The following is a 19,681-nucleotide window of genomic DNA, read 5'->3' as shown; positions in this document are numbered from 1 at the left end:
TGTGCAGTAGTGACCAGCGTTGGAGCTACGCTTTCATGTTCCTACCCATGATCCAAAAAATAAACACTTAAACATACAAACCCAGTTCCTAAAAACGTTGAACATTGTGTAAAATGTAAATAAAAATAGAATGTAGCGATTGTGCAATACTCAATTTAATATAGATCAAAAAGAATTTGCAAAAGACAAGATATTTAATGTTCATATGACACGGGTAATTTGTACATAAGCCCCATTAATACTGAAATGTACATACAGGTTTTGGAGCAACATATGCTGCCTCTCAGACAACATCTTTTTAGGGAGGTCCCTGCTTATTTCAGCAAGACAATGACAAGACACATTCTGCATGTTACAACATGTTACAACATGTTACAACAGTGAAGACTGGCCTGTCTCACATTGAAAATACGTGCAGTTATGAAGCACAAAATACTACAGTGGGGACTCTGGACTGTTGAGCACCTGAAGTCATATATGAAGTAAGAACGAGAAAGAATTTTCCATTCAAAACTTCAGCAAATAGTGTCCTCAGTTCCCAGATGCTTAGTGAGTGTTGTTAATAGAAAAGGTGATGTAACACAGTGGTAAAAACGTCCACCTACTTTTTTGGAAAATGTTGCAGACATCAAATTCAGTAGACATGTATATTTACAAAAAATAGTAAAGTTAACTAGTTTGAACATTAAATATCTTGTCTTTGTTCTGTATTCAATTGAATATAGATTGAAAAGGATTTGCAAGTCATTGCACTCTGTCTTTATTAACGTCCTCGAACGCATCCAAACTTTTTTTTGGAACTTGGGTTGTGCACAGTGTGATAAGAGCTACCTAAATGACAGAAACCATGTTAGAGAAAATTTTATTTGACATGTACTGTAATGTTTGTAGTTTGGTCCAAGTCCGTTCCACTGAAATGAAGGGGGACGGATTTATGATCTATTCTGATCCAGCCACCATGGGGTGATTGAGATGTTTTGGCTCCACTTTTGAAGACTGTCACATTGTCCTTCTTTATATATGTCAGTGCTGCACACATATCACCAGTGGCACGCATAGCTTTGGACAACAGGGTCAACCACCCCCGCCCTTTTAGTTTATGGACCATTAAAAATGGCAAATCAATATGTTGTTCCTCAACACAGTATATCTCAAGAACTGAAAGCACCGTAGCTAACAACTTCAACACACTAATAAGGGTTTCATTTGCATTCCTCTGCTTAATTCACTAAACGTTAGAGGTATGACAGGTCTGTGGTATAACATATGACTAAATTACACACTAAGCACTGAACTTCTAGTAGCAATGTTCAAGTAACTTGTCTGTGTCCTCCACTGTCTATCATGGAATACCAGTTTGGAGAGGGTCAAAATAAAAGAAAGGTTATCCCTGTTGAAAGGGGGACATCATGATAGTATAATTAGAGGTGACAGCACAGCACTATTCTGGGCCAGTCAGTTACTCCCAAATCTCTCCTGATAACAGGCGCACTCACAAAGGGAAAAGCCTTTAAAATTTGCTTTTAAGGTTTGCTCCCAGAAATCCACACTATCTCTCTAATTGAATTAAAGACTAAAAGGACTGCTTCCTGAAGACTTTCTGCCATCTTCCTGGTATTTATTAAGCCTGTCTGGCTTTCATCCTGAAAGTCAAATACTTTCAGTTTTTATAGAGATAACGATCAAATAATAGTTTCCTGGCAAACATGCAAATAATCTAGACATGTTTGCCATTTGTTCAATCATCAAAATAATGACTACATTTGCAATTCAAACACAAACAGAATGAACTATCATGAGACATTTGTGAGTCCTGAAACACAGTAACTACCACTTAGTAAAGAGTGGGACCAAATACAGAGTGTTTTCATAAGTATATGCTACTCTGACGATGACCCGAGTTGTCCAAATCTTGAGAAAACACTACCCCCTAGTGGACAACAGGTACTATTACAGAAATTATTTGATAAACAGGTACACTGTTGTGTTTTCTATTTGGGGAAGTTCCAGAGAGCATGTGGACTATGTCATGTCATGTTATTTTATTGGATTCTTGAGAGCACAATAGATTTTTTTTATAACTCATTATGCATCAGGCAGTGGGGAAATGACACCTTGCATGAGAAGTAATTAAAATGCATATCTATAAGGTCAATATTTTATTGTATGATATTATATTTTATGCTTATTCAAATACATACATCAGATGGCTGAGCTCATTTTGCTTGCTCATACCGATATTTTGTATATATTTATGTAAACACATATGACACCTAACATGATATATGCTCATGTACTCTTAAACTTGTTAATAACCTGTTTAGTCCAGATAACCTATTGCAGGATTTCTGCAGGTTTCAACAAGTTAAATTTAAGACTTTTAAAGACTATAGATTATCACAAATGCAATTTAAGACCTATTTCACATCCATACTGGAAAAATTACATGCACAGTTTGCACTAGTTGTCAGTGGTTCAATGTTACTTTCATTTTGTACTTGTTACACATTCAGAAATGAGACAGAAATTCATGCTTTAACTTTATAAAAGGAATGTTAACATCATGATCAACTGATTTTTAAGACATGTCAAAATTATATTTAAGGACTAAGATTGTAATTTTACACTTTTTAGAAGAAACCCTGTACTGAAAACAAAATTATGCAGACACGTTTCTTGTGACCACAACAAAGAACGCACAGATTAGATTTAAGATTAAAATTTGTTGGAATAGTCTCATTCAGGCCCTACCAGAATATGATGAGCTGGACATAATGGCAAGGAAAGTCAGTGGTGGTGTGTAAGCTATACTGATTTTTTGTCTTTTAGAGTCCTGATTTGTACAATTCTTATTATGTATTGTCTGGTTTGTTGATGGTACTTACCTGAGCAAGATGAATTTCCCTTTGAGGACAACAAAAGACATCTAAATATGTTAATGTACAAGCTCTTGGTAAACAATTTACGTAGCAATAGACTATTTTTTGTACATGTCAGTGAGTAAACACAAAATATAAAATGAGTCTGTGCTTTATACTTATTTAAGTAAGTCCCACTTTGTGATTGACACTGCAACAAACATTGTTTCCATGGAAACGTAGTCTAAATAATTTCAGCCATCTTTGTGGCACCAAAACAAAATGATTCAGTAGAGAGGGACAGTTTTATCCAAATTCTGTGCACCAGTGTGCCTCTGTAACATGCATTATCTGAGGCAGGAAATTTGTTCTTTTCTCTTATAAATAAACTACAACAACGGTGAAGTCATTGTCCCGCATACAAATATATCTAAATAACCCACTGCTGTAAACTTTCCTATATTTTCTAACCGTCAAGTAAATTGAGCACGCGCTGAATGCTGGGATTCTGCGGGAACGGGCAGATTGCAGAACGCCATCTTTAAACCCCACAAGAGGCCAGCTACAGTTGCACACCGGGATGAAAAACACTGTCCCTTCAGCGGGATATAAGTTCAGATCGTGGAGGTGGCATGATTGTTCCCCGCTGAAATAACTAATGAGGAACTGTCCGATGGGACTGTGAGGAGACGATCGCGGAACACCGGGAGAGCCTTAAACTGTTGTTATCACAGGCAGACAACAACAATAGACGGAAAGACAACAACAACGGACTAGCTCGCTAACTCGCTAGCTAGCATCTCGCCAGGCGCTGCGCTGTTTTCAGATGCTAACTGAACGCTAGCCACCGTTAGCTACTTCATCAGCAGATCTGTCCGGCTGCGCTGAAATTTGACTGGACTGGCACTGGACACACAGCTACATCTACCGGTGTACACCCTCACCCCTTGGTCACTTTCTCGAACCTTTTTTTCCCTGAAATTTGCGTTGTGGCGTTAGCTAGCTAAAAGCTAAGTCCCGACTTCTCCCCCTCCCCAGCGGCCCAGCCGGAGATGCGTGGAAGATGTCGGTGTCGGGGCTGAAGGCCGAACTGAAGTTTTTGGAGTCCATTTTTGATCCAAACCACGAACGATTCAGGATCATTGACTGGAAGCCCGACGAGCTGAGCTGCCAGTTTAATGTTACTGGGGAAAAACTGTTAATTATCCACTGTAACATAACGGTAAGGGGTCAGAATCACAACTGCCGGGATTTATACACTTCCCTTGTTGGCCGTTAGCGAGCTAAAGTTAGCTGGTTAACTTGCTAGCCAGGTAGCAGGCTACCTCCACAACTGTTCAATCTGATGCTATGCGGGACATGTTTTGCGTAGTTTCCTAAACCACTGTCATTGGGAACTACGCAGTTTAGTTAAGGGGTTTATTGCTCCGATCATCCAACATTAGCTACATAGTGTTAAAAAGCAACCGTAGCTGTTAGCTAACACTGCACTCTGAATGCTAATGTCGTCAACCCAGATTCTACGTTATTTACTGACTCTGTTTAACCCTGCGACACGCAGTATATAGGTCAAATGTGTTGATGTAACCGCCTTGTTCTTGTTGTCCTCCACTTTCTTTAGGAATCTTATCCATCTACGCCGCCAATATGGTTTGTGGACTCTGATGACCCGAGCTTGGCGCAAGTTTTGGAGAGGTTGGAAGATGTGAGAAAAGGCAGCACCCTGGTAGTTATCCCAACTTCCTTTTTTCACTGTCACTGAATAAAACTGATAATCTACTGACATATATATTAATCATAGTTAATGTTAACATTAAAATCACAATAATAATAATAGTAATAATAAACAATGTATGGACTGATATAAAATAGTCCGTGTAAGTCATTTCTAATGAACCACTATTAGTGTGTGGTTGTAGCAGTTGTTTCTGTAGAGACCCTGCCCTCTGCCTGTATTTCTTCGTTTTCCCTCATCATTTTGCTGTGATTGGGACCCTTAACCAATTCAAGACATCTGTATTTGATGTCCTGGGAATGGGACTGAACACTCAACTATCTTTCTGGTGTGTTTATGAATAGCCTGGACAAATCGTACTAATTTTACCTTTTAAAAAAAAGTTGTCATCCAAAATATTGCCTTTAATTCATACACAAAAAAATTATGGAACTATGAGTGCTCACTACAAGACAAATTGTCATGTGATGCAGCAGAAAAGTTAAGAAATATGAACACCAATTAGATCATGCTTGTACCCAGCTGACCTCTTCTTCAGGTATGTTAAAACAGTTGATGTAGCTGCAGTAATAATGCTTTCATAGTATGTTTAAGAGATTTTCATATGACTTAATGAAAACGTTTAAAACTAATTGACTTAACTGAATTACGTGGCTGAACAAGTATTGGCCAGGCTGCCTCTCAGCAGGAGCATTTTCTTTGCATCATTGGGACATAATGTCAGCCTGCTGTCTTGGGCTTCATCAGAAGAATGCAGATAATTGTGGTGCAAAATCATCTTTTGGCGCTTCTCCTTTACTTTGGACTGTTGTGTTAAATACTATGGTTATTTATGGATTGTGTATTTGTATTGTAGACCGCATTTCATTAAGTATTTGTCTTAAAACACTGTGTAATCATTTAGGCAAGATTTTTACCAAGCTGAATTAGTTAATAAGGGTAAATTCTCAATACACTTGAATCACAGTATTATGTTTTGTGATTCTGGATAGATTCTCAAAAATTCTCACGCTATATGCAAAGATTTGTTTTGTATACTATGACAAAAGTGGATAGAAAGAAAATGTGCAGTAACCCCTGTTTTGTGATATGTATTGAATTGCCAGAATCTTGCTAATACATAACTCTACCAATTAGAGTGTTTTTGCCATTTTAGTGTGAAATGGGCTGTAGGCGTCTTATGGGCTTTCAAGCATAAACAAACAGCTTGCATATGCTGCATAAATGTGTGTGACTTGCTACTTAGGGAATTGAATGAATGTGTATAACTGGCAAGTACAGACATGCAGGTTTGCAGCAGTCCAAATGGTCATGTCATTAGATCATTTGGACAACCTTTGAGGGCAAAATGTCTGTGACTGGCAGATTCTTATGTAATCCTACGTGTGGTGTGACATCCTGAGCTTAGTTAGCCTACTTATTCATGCTGCTCTGTTTGTAGGACACAAAATATGCTTTTTATAGAAGTGCTGTCAGCTTTTTTGGACAGAAGATTTTTTTGTTTGCAGTTTGCACCATAACTTTGTCTATATTCAGTTAAGGAATGCAATGGGGACAAACATTGCTTTCATGCAGATAGATAAGATCAATCTCCTTTCTTACTGTTGCACAGATGTTTTAGCGGTACCCTATATTTGAATTGCACCAAATATGCAAAAGCAGAACACAGTAGCTGGTGGCAGCTTAATGATTATGCTGCGTAACTTTTTTTGCATGGGCGCTCTTGTTTTATGTGTTTTTGCATTTATATTGCGATACTACTTTAATAAGTGTCTTATGTTTAAATCTTCAATTTGAAGTCATATGTGAGTAACTAGCCCTGACTTTATTGCTGCACTTACAGTTTTTACATGATTCTGCAGTTGCAGAATGCCCTGCATCTCACTTCTTGGTGAAAAATGTATTCCTAATCTTTTGTCTCATTCCATCATGAATTGCTAGTTTTTCATTTGGGAATCTGTAATGTAACAAAATCTCTATTTTAATGATGCATGCTCATATGATATATAAAATCTACTATTGCTCATGCCTTCCACCATGCTTTTGCCATGTGGCATTGTGGTGTAGCTGCATTTGCAGTGTTGAATGGTTTATCTAACTGTATCCCCTTTTTTATGTGGTTTGTTTTTTCTAGCTATTGCAGCAGTTGAAGAAACTCATTTGTGACCTTTGTCGGCTGTATAACCTTCCCCAACATCCAGATGTGGAGATGCTGGACCAGCCCCTGCCTGCAGGCCCTGTGGGACAAGACCGAAAGGCAAGGCTGCCTAGTTAGTGCTTGTCAAATATCTCCCTATGGCACAGATGGAGCATGGCCAGTATTTGATTACTTTTTAAGTAATCATCCATGCATATTTAAATTAGGATGTTCAATTATGCACTTCCAACCACTTTTGCTCAGTAATGAAATAGCAGCCTACATTACACAGGGCCTTGGTGATTTGTATAAAGCTGTTCTCTAAGCTGATCAATAAACTCTTCCTGTGGTCATGGTCAGTAAAAGGTGGTGTATGTAAAATAAAAAGGGCTTGTTGAGTCTCTTTTTGCAGCTTGACATAAGGCCTTGCTTGTGGTGTTTGTGTGTGTGTGTAGCATGGGACAGAGGAGGTCACATCTGAAGAAGAAGAGGAGGAGGAGATGGGAGAAGTGAGTTCTCATCTTTGATCTAAACACCTCATGTTTCTTAGGAGATTGTGCCAGATGCTCAATAATGAACTGCACCCTAGTATGATGAAAGTAGTATTGAGAAAGCATATTGTTTCATAAAGATGCCAGTGTTACACATTATTACACATACATGTGTTGTCTTTAGTTTTGAGTTGATTTTTGTGGATATTTGCATTGATAGTATTTTCTTTGTTACAATGTTAGTCTACTTTTGGCACATCTTTTCACTTTTTATGTTACATTTATTGCTTAAGAACCGGACAATATTTTTAAAATATCAAATCACAACCAACAGGACATAGAGGATCTGGACCACTATGAAATGAAAGAGGAGGAGCCTGTGGATGGGAAGAAGTCTGAGGATGATGGCATAGAGAAGGAGAATCTGGCCATCCTCGAGAAGATCCGAAAGAACCAGAGGCAGGACCACTTGAATGTAAGTCTTTATTCAGTAAAGAACATATATTTTGAGGCACCAAGGGGCTTCTTGTTGATAACACATTTTCTCTAGGACCTAACTTTGCACTGTGGTAGATGATGTTGAAACTTACATTTAATGTGTATTGCACATTTTTGTATACTCATTTTGTCAGTAGTGATTGCTTCACTCTGATCACAAATGGGGAAATGTTTTGAATAACAAAGTTCAGAAACAAGGCAGATACTGACATGTGTGACAATAGGGAATTTGGTGTTATTTCTCAGTGTGCTCCTACAATGCATATACAGCTCAGCTTCAAGTTTCTCTTTGCTCCTGCCCCTCAAGGCAGCATAAACTTTTATATAAAGATTTGTTTTATGTCTGAGAAGGGCTCTCAGTTTGCTCATCATCCTGTTCAGTGGCTTAGCTGTGGGGCTGTTTTGGTATCTGAAATGTGTCAAATACAATTTCATTCTAACTATGGAACCAATGCTGTATGCTTTTCATGCCCTTATTTTACTTTCTTTATATTTTGAGGATCAGTGAAACATTCTCTCAAGGGGAGCACTGATATAAATATTGACGTCTAGTAGGATAAAGCTTTCTCTTTGATGTTTGCCCACATTGAGCACAGATGATAGGTTTACCTTCACTGTAAAGGTGTGTTCTTTGTCTTTATTGCTACAGTTGTTGTTTTGTATTTTGTAGGGTGCTGTGTCTGGCTCGGTTCAAGCTTCTGACCGCTTGATGAAGGAGCTTAGAGAGATCTACAGGTCTCAGAGTTACAAGACAGGTATGCACACTGCATGAAGGTCTGCTCTTTGTTACAGATCTGAGTGAAATTACCACTGGGAACTAACACATACCTGTAAACCCTCACACATAATAATCATCAGTTCTATCCTCTTTATGTTATAGATGAGGAATAGTGAACATAAGACTTTGCAAAACATGAGCCATGACAGTCACATAGTCTGTGATAAACATTTAAGAGTGAGTTTGGTTGTGTAGAATCTAAAAGGTACCCAACTCTTTGTGACTTGGGCTTCTGGGATCAGCACCACCCTCAAGTGGGTGTGGTGGCACTTCTATAGGTTACTACACCCTTTGGTGTTCTGTTAAGCACATTGACAAACTTTCCATGTCAGCTGAATAAAGATATATTCTTGGAAAAATGAAGCACAAACTAAATTTTAGAAAATTATGCAGAAACTAATTTTAAAACTTTTCATTTGGTAGAAATTCCTCACCTTTTGAATGAGTGAGATTAGATAATTGCAGTTTTTACTTGACTTTGCATTGGGAGACATCTGATGATTGTTATTTAATCAATTTGTTTTGTAGGTATCTACTCTGTCGAGCTTGTTAACGACAGCCTGTATGAATGGCACGTCAAACTAAGGACGTAAGTAACTTCAGGATTTTGAGTCACAAAATTTTCTTTTTCTTTATGGTAGCATAAACACAGACTGATTGCATAATTTAATGACCAACAGGGTGGATCCAGATAGCCCCTTACACAGTGATTTACAGGTCCTAAAGGAAAAAGAAGGAATGGATTACATTTTACTAAACTTCTCGTATAAAGTAAGTAAAATTGACTGTGCATTCATGAAATTGAAACACCACTTAGGAGTCTTTGAAGTCTGCAAATTAACAATTTTTGCTGGTCGTCTCTACAGGATAATTTCCCCTTTGATCCACCATTTGTCCGGGTGGTTTCACCTGTGCTTTCTGGAGGGTGAGTTAATTTAGCTGCTGCACTTTCCCCTTTTTCTCCTTTTTCTTTTTTTACATCCCGGTTGATCTTTTTCAAGTTGATTTTGAATGAAACACTGTGAAATCAAAGAGTGTCTCTTTATTCTGGGCAAGGACTTCATTGTGTGGTTGTGATAGCCCTTTGTCTGATAAGGTTTTTTCTGTCCTTTAGTTATGTTCTTGGAGGAGGTGCCCTGTGCATGGAACTTCTCACCAAACAGGTATGTCAAGTGTATTTTTTAAAAAATCGTAAAGGGAAAATTCTGCACTTTTTATTTGGATGTCCAGTCAGTGTGTGTGCTGTGCCAGCAGTACCTACATGGAAGCATTGCACGCCCTCGTTGCCATGTATCCCCATGCTAGCTTATAGCTATTACTTTGTTGGCTAAAACATGGTGTTGGGTAACACTAACTGGACATTCATATGAAAAGTGCCAAATTCTATCTGTAAATGAATGAGAAATTGTGCTGCATAGTATTAAATATTACTTTGAAGTGTATTTGCATCCGTTTTTAAAACCTACCCTCATTGACATTGGGTTTCCTGATTGCAGGGTTGGAGCAGTGCCTATTCCATTGAGTCTGTCATCATGCAGATCAATGCCACTTTAGTCAAAGGAAAAGCCAGAGTGCAGTTTGGAGCCAATAAAGTAAGTGAGGAAGCACTAGAGGTTTCATTTCAAGTCAAGAAATGTCCTGTGATAATGTTGAGCTCACACTATGAATGATGTGGACCAGGATGACGGTGCTTTGACACAGAGGCCAGGTTCCCTGGCTCTTACTGGCAGCTTGTTATGCTGTGGTGTTTTTTTTAATCCAGTTGGAGTGTGGTGACAAGTGCAGGGTGTCACCACTGGAATGACCATTGTAGATGCTTACCCTTCTGTTCTGCAGTTTGCGTTTGGTGTCACTTGTACTTGCTCTTTTTTTATGACATCTGTAGGCTTTTCTCTGAGTTTGATTAGTTGAGTACTAAGAAAACAGATATTTTTAAGTCTCTGTCAGAGGCTCTGATCTATAAATGCAGATCCTATTTTGGTGTGCCATACATTTTGATTGATGTGTTTTGCTTTCATTCATTCTCAATCCATTAAATGCTGAGTAAGCATAATTTGCTACTGGGATAAATTTAATTTGGAAAATGTGCATGTTTTTTCTTTACATTTAAACCTCTGCATCTTTTTTATGTAAGAGGTTTTTTAATCAGCTGACTGAGTGCTTCTCACAACAGCTACTAAAATTATTTTTTTATAAAATCTGTTTAACCATGGACACATGGTCATAACTTTCTTTAGGCTATTATTGTATAATCTTAGCATTATAATGAGTATCTGATTTATTTATTTATTTTTATTAAGGAACAATCTGTTTTTTTAATTTGTCAGCCATCTTAAAATTGGACTCCAAAAAGTTTTCACATAGGCCTAACAGAATTTGGGTGTCTATGCTCATGTTTATTTTATTTTAAGAAGGAACTATGCACATTAATTAACGTGATCACTTAAAGTCAAGTAAATGTGCAAGATTTAGCCATACAGGCTGCAGACTGCATCTGCAGTCACTGGCAGGTTGATGGAGGTGAAAATACTTGTTTTTAAGGGGCTAAAGTGTATGAATTGTACACATACCACTTTCAGATTTCTGCAGTGACCTATGAGAAACTGGTGTGTTGGCTGTCAGTGTCACTTTAAGTATGACAATGTGAACATGCAGCTTCTTTAAAACCTGTAGAGTCACTATAGAATTGCTACAGCCTTGCACAGTGTCTACACAACCCAGCAAAAACAACAGATAAAAAGAGCAGCTTCAGTCCTCATCCTGTGTCAACACAAGAAGCGTTCAGGCAAAATATTGGGTGTAGGTAACAAGAGTTAAGGCAGCTTAGAGTCCAACACTCAACCACTTAAATTGCATGTGTAAACAAAAGAAAATAGACTTGATGTGGAAAATTGTGTATTGGTTTATAGTTTCACATATACAGTGTTGGCCTATGTATAGACAGCTGTATTTATTAAAAATAGAGGTGGGTTTGTTTCAGATGTGTGAGGGTGGCTAAAACACTTGACTTGACACCTCCTGAGTACACAAGCCATTACTGTAGATATTGCAATTTTTACACCTCTTGGCCATGAATTGTATTTTACTTCATTACTTAAGGCCAGTTTCATAAAGATTGTAGACTGCTCTGTTGTGAAAGTTTCACAAAAATAAAAACTGACTTATTGTAAGCCTAAAAATGTAGCCCACTGACCAGAGCTAAGAGCCATGTTTCCATGGAAACAATTAATCACTCCTGTTGATCAATGGCACCAAATGTTAAACAAGAAGAAAGCATATCTAATAATTGTGGTTTGGTAATGATTTTGTTTAGCGAGCAATAAGTTTGGAAAGTGTTTAGGTACCGCAGTAACATGTTGGAAATTTACATGCATATAGTGTACATTGTGAGTCATTTTTGCAACAGGAAACTAACCTGAACCGGAGGAGTAAGCAGAAGTGCTGCCACATTAAGAAGCCACACCACTTCTACTCTGTGACAGTTGAGATTTTATTTTACTAACAGTTTTTTTTATTGTTATGCTCTTCACTGAATTTTCCCTGTAAAATGTCCCTGTAACTGAATTTTTCCAGAAGTGCAAACATTTTTTTTTTTTTTTTTTTTTTTGCTGGAGTGAAGGGACCTGAGCAATTTGTGCTGTTAGCCATGCTTATTAGATTGGTAAAAAAAAAAAAAAAAAGTCTTAACTTACCCAGAATTAATGGCAAATGTTTCATAACTAACATAGTCAAGAACTAGACAGCATTGTGCAAAGAATAAATTTTGGTATGGGATGGTGGCTTTGATCAAACCAATAGTGAGACAGCATACAAAATCCATCTTTGTGCTACTGCCCCAGGTGTGTAACTATCTACTCTAAATTTGTACAAAGTCTTGTATAATCTGTTGGTTTAGCCGTCGTGTGGTACTAGAAGTGCAGAGCCAGGTCCTCAATGAATGCTGATGGCCAGGTGTGCATGAAAGCAATGTGGCATGAATGGTCAGATGAGGGGGGAATGTGTGTTCATTATCCTGCACCACACACTGGGGTTTTGTTCTTGAAACTGAAGATAGTGAGATAAGCTGTTCTGTTTTTTGCTTGTAAAAAACAGCTGTCATTGCCATTTCCTGTTCTGTACTGTCATCATAAAACTGGTGCACGCTCTAAGGTTGACTTCATTTTCATCTTTTAATGCAGAACCAGTACAATCTTGCCAGAGCACAGCAGTCCTATAAATCCCTGGTTCAGATCCATGAAAAGAACGGTGAGTGTTTGTGTCTCCAGTTTCATACAGAGTGCATTACTGACATTGTTTACTGAAACCAAATCCCTCCCATGCATCAAAGCTGAGCGAAATTAGTGCTCGTAGTGTTGTGTATGCAGCAAACATGGACAGCATTTACATACATGTAGTCCACATTATTACCCTCAAGTTGTGTGATTGATATAGTGGTTTTAGGGATTTAGGAGCATATAGATAACAGTAATACACATACAAACTTAAAGTACAACATGCTTGTAATTAAACACCATTCAGTTATTCTAGATTCATACTTAAATGATAACCATGTCATGTTGGCTGTGCTGTCAGCATGACTGTTAAAGTCTGTTACTGATGATGCAATTTCACAGCTCACATTTACCATTATCTATATTTAGGTCACTAAGATCTTTGATCTTAAATGTAGCCCACAGCTTTTGTAGAGGTTTATTGGAGCCCATAAGGAAAAAAAACACCCACGGGTGTCAACCAAGTTTTTGTCAAGTGTCTAAATATCTTCCAGAACAGTTGGAAAGTTCTGGTAGAAGGTATTTCTTCTTGTTTAAAACCAATGCTTTTGTACAGGACTCTTGACAGATAGATTTTAATAAAATGAACGGTGATTAAAAAAGTAAAAGTAAACACTGGATTATTCAGAGCTTTTGCCTTCAGCTAAGCCTGAAGTGTTTCTGGAGTGTGAAACATATTAAGAAAGGAGTTTGGAAGCAAAACAAATTGGCAAACTGTACTGTATGTGTATTTTAAACTTAACATTGACTATGCACTAAACTCCATAATAAAAAAGACAGGTAGTTTAACAGTCAATATTATTTAGTGCTTGTATTATTCAAAATACATACATAATAAATTGCTTCAGAGAAGCTTAATTGACATCAATGAACTGACACAAAGGTGTAGACGTATTGACTATACAGTATGTCAGGAAAGTAGTGCATAAATACCTTCTATTATGGAAGACGAATGGCCTAAATAATAGTCTTAACGGCTATCAAATTAATTGATTTAGCTTGCTGAATTTGTTTACTAAATGCCTGTCATTCAAAATTTAATGTTCAGGTCCAGTAATGGATTTTATATCATTATTTCACAGACTTTGCACATTTCTGTATCAACTGAATGCTTCATGACTTTGATCATTATAAATGATTTATTTACAAGCATGCTAGAAGAATGAAAGAATAATATTCCAAGTCAAATTCAGTTGATATGCAGTTTGATATAAAATTGACAACAGAATCAACAGGATAAAAATCAAAATTCACATGTGAAAGTTGCTTTTATTGGAGAAATGGAACTGGTAAGGTATTTGCTCAAAGGTAACCATTGTTGCAAATTTTGGTTGTTGTCCTTGACCTCTGTGAAAACACCACACTGCATTTTAAAAACCAGAAGCACAGGTGAAAATATGTAAATTACTTTCATTCTGTCAGGCTACATTTAGCTATATTTGTAGAAGAATATAAAAGTTGAGAGCTGAAAGCCTAGCTGAATCTTTTTTTAAAATTCTGAACCACATGTGCCCCTGGGTCTGTTCACTGAACACCTTCTGTCTGGTGTTTTGGTTCTTGTACTAACTAGACATGGCTGGGAATACAGCTACAAGCCACTGAGGCAGATAGAATGCAAAAATCATCTGTATGATATTATTGGTGGTGGATACCTGGAGCCTGTACTACGGATTAGGGGTTAGTGAGGTTTTCAGTCCTTTGGTGGTCGTTCACCTCTTACTGCCATGGTAACCTGTGCTGAATGCCTAACCTGCTCCAAAGCAGGGCATGGTTGAAATAAGAGATCAAGTTGATCAATCAGTTCTCTTGGAAAATCTTACTAAACAGAGCTGGGCCCCGTTTCCCAGAGCCTTCGTAGTGCTACATGCATCATGTGGCCCTGAGCATTAGGAGTGTAATGATACACTGATCTGGATCAGTATATTAATTCGGTATTCCAATATAATTGATTGCAATGTGAAAATATCAATATTATCCTCTTTAAGATATGGTTTTATTTTGAAATTCCCATGACCTAGCTGTGTCACAAGTGTCTGGAAAAGTTCAGTCATAAAACTGTCAAACCGCAATTTAGTTGCCTTTTGTGAGTTGACATGAATGTAACTGTTAAATGGACATTTGATATTGATCGCAGAAACCTGAATTGAACTGAATCGAAATCATATTATGGCAGACTGTGTGAGCTCTGCAGATATCATATCATAGTCTAAAGAACCACTTTAATATTGTATCATTATGAAACTGATGATTTACACCACTTCTGGGCATCACCATTTGTAGAAGATGATCTCAGAGCTTGTTTTGCAGATCATGGAAGTGAGGAGGTAAAGTGTTCAGAGATCAGTGAAGCTAATTCATTGTGTTTTTGTAGAGTGTTAGCAGAGAATGTCTGATGCACTAAAACTTAATACATGTTGTACTTTATAAGATATGAAAGTAAGGTGACTTCATACTTACTTTGAATTTATGGTTTTATTTGCTTCCAAGTCCATTTTATTCTGGGTTGAAGAGAGGGCTGCAGCTCAGATGACAAGACAGCTGATCATAAAAATATGCTAAATTATATATTTCTGAGTCAGAACTTATCTGTAAACTCCACTTTACCCTGCTGGGGTTGCAGCCCAAAAAAACAAGGCTAAAATTGTCATACATGCCTTAATGCAATTAAGCAACTCAATGTAATGGGACGCACAAATGTAATTATAGTCAGATCTACTCCTAATGATGGAGCACTGATATGTCTTGCACCGCTTAGATTTGTGATCAATGTTGTTATATTTGTTTGAATGCTATGATCATTTTAACTTATTTAAAGAGTCTTTAGTATCCTAAAAACCGTTCTGTAAAATAGATGTAGTATTATTTACACAGTTAGTGATTTCATGCCCGCTGTCGTTCCCATATTTGGCAGCTGTAACTGTGTTGCTTTTAGCCTGGATGATGATTATGTTATATTTCTTTGTACTCGTCTAATACTATAGTTTGCTATTTGTTTGCAAAAATACTACTCTGCTCCCAGTAGAGTTGTCCATGTTTGCAACTGTCAAATGTTGCACACACTACCCGGTTTTTGTGAGCATGTTTATGGCTAGGAAACCCTGGATTGATTGACTGTGTTGATAACCACCCGTATGTGACCGCTTGGCATGATTGCTTTTGTTAGGTTTAGTGGTGCCAGATAACAAAAAGATATCCTGGGTATGAGGAACTTGCTTTGTAGTGCAGGCTTCTGCTGATTGTGGATTGTTGTTTTTGTTTACTGTCATTCTTTATTGTGTTTTTTTTGCCCTGTAGGCTGGTACACACCCCCTAAGGAGGACGGCTAAAAGAGACTCTTGCCTTTCCTGCACTGGGACCACATGTCTTCGATTTTTTTTTCTTTTTCCCTCTTGAGACCAATATTTTTTTTTATCCTGCAAATCTTTATGTTCTCTTCATGAGAGTTTGAACTCTAAACCAAATCCCTCATTCAGCGACCACCCAGATACTAGCACATGAACACAGACACACACGCCCCCCACCTGAAATTTACATCCAAACTCATGAGCTACTCACGAGGGTAGTCCTCTCTTCAGATATTTATCGCTCTGTACATCTTTTGTCTTATACAATCTAATTTTTCCATTGCGACATTCATCCCGTACTCCAGGTGGACTAAATATTGCATTAAGTCACCCTCACCCTTTGGTTTTGGCGTTGAGCATGCCAAGGTAACTTGCTGGCTGTGAGTTGAAAGGTGCGGCATGGCTTTATCCAGCAGCGTGACGCTCCAGTCGCCGGACACTGCCTCTCTGGCCACAGACTGGATCTGAGAATGGCATGCGACATTTCCTGATACGATGCAGTTTTGGCTGGGAAGGACATTTTAAATGCTGGCAGTGGGACATACCCCTGCCTTTTTCTCTCCATGGACGGCCTGTGTAATATTGTGCTCATGTATTATCTTTGTAATGCCAAGATCCCTCCTCTGGAATAACACGCTTCTGAGGCCAGCTTGCTTTCAAACCTCTTATCTTTTAAAGCTTGAAGCCCTGAGGTTGGGGAGGAAGAGACTTTTGCAGCCTGGGGGTAGGGGGACAGCCCATAATGAAGAACAGCATCCTGCTGAAGTTGGAGACCACTGTCATCGTCATCATCACAACCAGCAACTGGACACCTCCCTGCAGGAGAGGTTTGGTGTGTGGCTGGGCTGGCAACACAAAAAACATGACCAGGGAAAGCAGGGGCGTCTTTGGATTTGATCACACTGTAATGTAGTTGATTTTAACTCCACGTGTAAACATGTAAATTTGTATTTCTGCAAAAGGATTTAATTGTTTATAATGTAACCTTGTCTGGGTCTTTGGCTGGGCAGAGACTGTATTACTATATACCCTTGACTATTAACAGCAGGGGCACTGCAAGACCCATTTAGAATAAGAAAATGATGCTTCATGGATACTCTTGCAGAAGGAAACAAAAGTACGCCATGTTCTTATGTAAGCTTAATGACTACTGCGGTTTTGTTCTTTTTTTTTTTTATATTGATTTGTAATCCTCATGTTATTGGCAACATTGACAGTACCATTCCCCTTATTTGATGGCACTTCTTTACTACAATGGCCGTAACAATAATGGCATAGACACAGCTGTTTTCCGGCATTCCAGAGGTTTGGCTTTTCATATCTAATCACTCAAACCGGATGAACCTCAGTAAGGCTATGCAGCGAAGACACAGTCTTGTGGAGTTTTGTTGTACTGAAGAAAAATTAGTCTTAACAGCTTAACCGTGTAGTCACCTGCTTAGTTCTTGTAGCTGGTTCACATCCACAGCACTTTGCCAACCCTGCAGTCGTAACAGTCTGGGGGAAACAAAAAAAAAAAAAGTGACCTTTACCTTCTGACTTTTCCTTGACCTCATGGCTGCTTTTAAACCGCAGCCAGGAGTTTCAAATTCACAGCAATAGTCTCGACCACATACCTTCTGGCTTCACACCTGGGAAGATTGACTGGAGTCTGTTCCGTTTTCCAGAATATTTGTGTAAGGTTTGATAAATATTGGTTGAGATTTGCCACAGGAAGGACCCAGCTCTTCCCATTTTACCACCTCTCTGGTTACTATTCATAACCACTCTCAGCGCTGCTGTACCCCTCAGCGTGCCGGGTCTTTGATGTAATGTGAATAATATGCAGAAAAACTGTGTGAAGCATTCCAATTAATGCAGTTACACGTTTGTTGTGGGTGTTCTATTGTGTGGTTAACTTGCATTGTTTTAAGTATATTGTCCTGAAAAAACCAGCATAGAAAGCTTAGTTATGCTAATTCATACAGTCATTCCTCATTTTTTGAGTTGATTTTAGAATTTTCTCAGTGACATCAACCTCAGTCACAACACCAGTATCTCCAAAACAGGTAGAGATGAGTAGAAAACGTACCGCTTGTTCACGTTCAGCACGTCTGACATTGATGAGCGTCACCCTCCTTTCTCGTTTCACCACAAGCGAAATCTCACCATAACTATGATTCATCGGCATGGTTGTTAGCTGTTGTGATGCCATCGGTAACGTACTAATCACTTCATTCTGGTCACATTTGTCGAGCCCACCCCTGCATTCTCTGGAGAAGCAAACTCAGGAATACATACTGCACACTCGACTTTGTAAAGGATTGCTTCAGAATACCGTCATGAAACGCAAGATTGAATGTGTCGATCTTTTTTTGGGCCATTTTAAAGCAAACTCCCTGTTTTACCAGTTAGGCATCACAGTGTGTTTTTGCCGCCTACTTGCACACACGTAGATTTTCTGAATGCCGTTGAGGTTGATTAAATAATTACTAAGCAAGTTTTGTGAAATGATCGGATGCGTGGAGCAGGGATTCACTCCCACCCTCAAATTATCCTGCGCTTGATGAGGGGTTCAGAACACGTCTACCCTGTCTCTTTGATATTGCTGTATTTTGCATGTCAATATATCAATGAGTGTTTTTTTCCCAAGCTGGTGAAGGCAAAGTGTTTGGGTAAGGTGGTTTAAAATGACTAGATGTATCCATTTTTCATAAATTGTTTACCGAACTTCCTACATCAGTACACGGGATAAGTTTTCTGTGTGCTGCTTATTGAACCAGGTCAGATACTATATGAGACACATGGACTTAGAAGACATCCTACCTGCTTGGATTACCTTTTTAAAAGATGCCAGGACTCCCAACTAAAGTAGCAGTTCAGATTTGTGTGCCATCAGAACAATTGTAAGCCCACATCTTTTAACCTGACCTTTGGAACATAACGGTGTACTCAGTCTGTTGTGCACTGAATAACAACTTCTCTTACACCAACTCGTGTTGTCTGACTAACAAAAAACCTTCTCTGCTTTGGCAAGCAACATATTTGGGTCTGAGGTCTGAATTAGCCTGATTATGGGTTCTTTACCTTGCTTCATTAACTGCAGTGGCCGGGTTATAAAGTTATGCACTGTTAGCATGCTTTGGGTTTGGTTTCATTTTTTTCCATTGCAAGGGTGATTTTGACCATGTAAAATAATTTGTAAACTTGCATCAAGTTTATGAATAAAGAATTTTATGAAATATCTCTTTTATTATGTCATAATGGAAAAATGAGAGGCAGTAGCAAATGGAAAAAAAAAAATGTTTCCTGGTTGAGAAATCTACCCAAAATCTCTCCAGTACTGAATGAAAATGTGTTACCTGTGAGTAGGAATCAGAAGTATCGTAGTTCATGGCAGCCATATTGATATAAAACAAGATGGTTAACAGGTGTCATGAATGATACTAATTACATCCTAAAACACTCACCCATTTTTCATGAGTTTAAGTAAAATATCAGAGACTTCCTCTATGTACACAAAATGTTTACTCTACCCAAATTTTGTTCACAAACTTGTTAAAATGTTTGTTATTGAGCTTCTCCTTTGC

At 38.2% G+C, this 19,681-nt stretch overlaps 1 protein-coding gene across 1 annotated transcript; it reads left to right on the top strand.

Moving 5' to 3' along the window:
• The first annotated feature begins 3,377 nt into the window (after window positions 1-3,377).
• On the top strand, window positions 3,378-19,335 carry ube2q1 (ubiquitin-conjugating enzyme E2Q family member 1). Its single transcript, XM_084720308.1, has 13 exons — window positions 3,378-4,080; window positions 4,480-4,584; window positions 6,728-6,850; window positions 7,186-7,239; window positions 7,556-7,696; window positions 8,390-8,474; window positions 9,026-9,086; window positions 9,178-9,268; window positions 9,364-9,422; window positions 9,612-9,660; window positions 9,994-10,089; window positions 12,676-12,742; window positions 16,063-19,335. The coding sequence occupies exons 1-13, from the start codon at window positions 3,922-3,924 to the stop codon at window positions 16,092-16,094; spliced, it is 1,122 nt and encodes a 373-aa protein (XP_084576434.1). The 5' UTR covers window positions 3,378-3,921; the 3' UTR covers window positions 16,095-19,335.
• Window positions 19,336-19,681: the final 346 nt, after the last annotated feature.

This window comes from Lutjanus erythropterus, chromosome 1 (assembly GCF_056507025.1).
Source record: "Lutjanus erythropterus isolate fLutEry1 chromosome 1, fLutEry1.hap2, whole genome shotgun sequence".
NCBI lineage: Eukaryota > Metazoa > Chordata > Actinopteri > Lutjaniformes > Lutjanidae > Lutjanus > Lutjanus erythropterus.
This window is presented reverse-complemented; position numbering and strand designations above follow the sequence as displayed.

Bases quoted from the DNA above. Each gene is read 5' to 3' on its own strand.
- ube2q1 (XM_084720308.1), top strand. From the start codon at position 3,922: ATGTCGGTGTCGGGGCTGAAGGCCGAACTGAAGTTTTTGGAGTCCATT. The intron at 4,081-4,479 runs GTAAGGGGTCAG...CACTTTCTTTAG, and splicing joins TTATCCACTGTAACATAACG to GAATCTTATCCATCTACGCC. The intron at 7,240-7,555 runs GTGAGTTCTCAT...CACAACCAACAG, and splicing joins AGGAGGAGGAGATGGGAGAA to GACATAGAGGATCTGGACCA.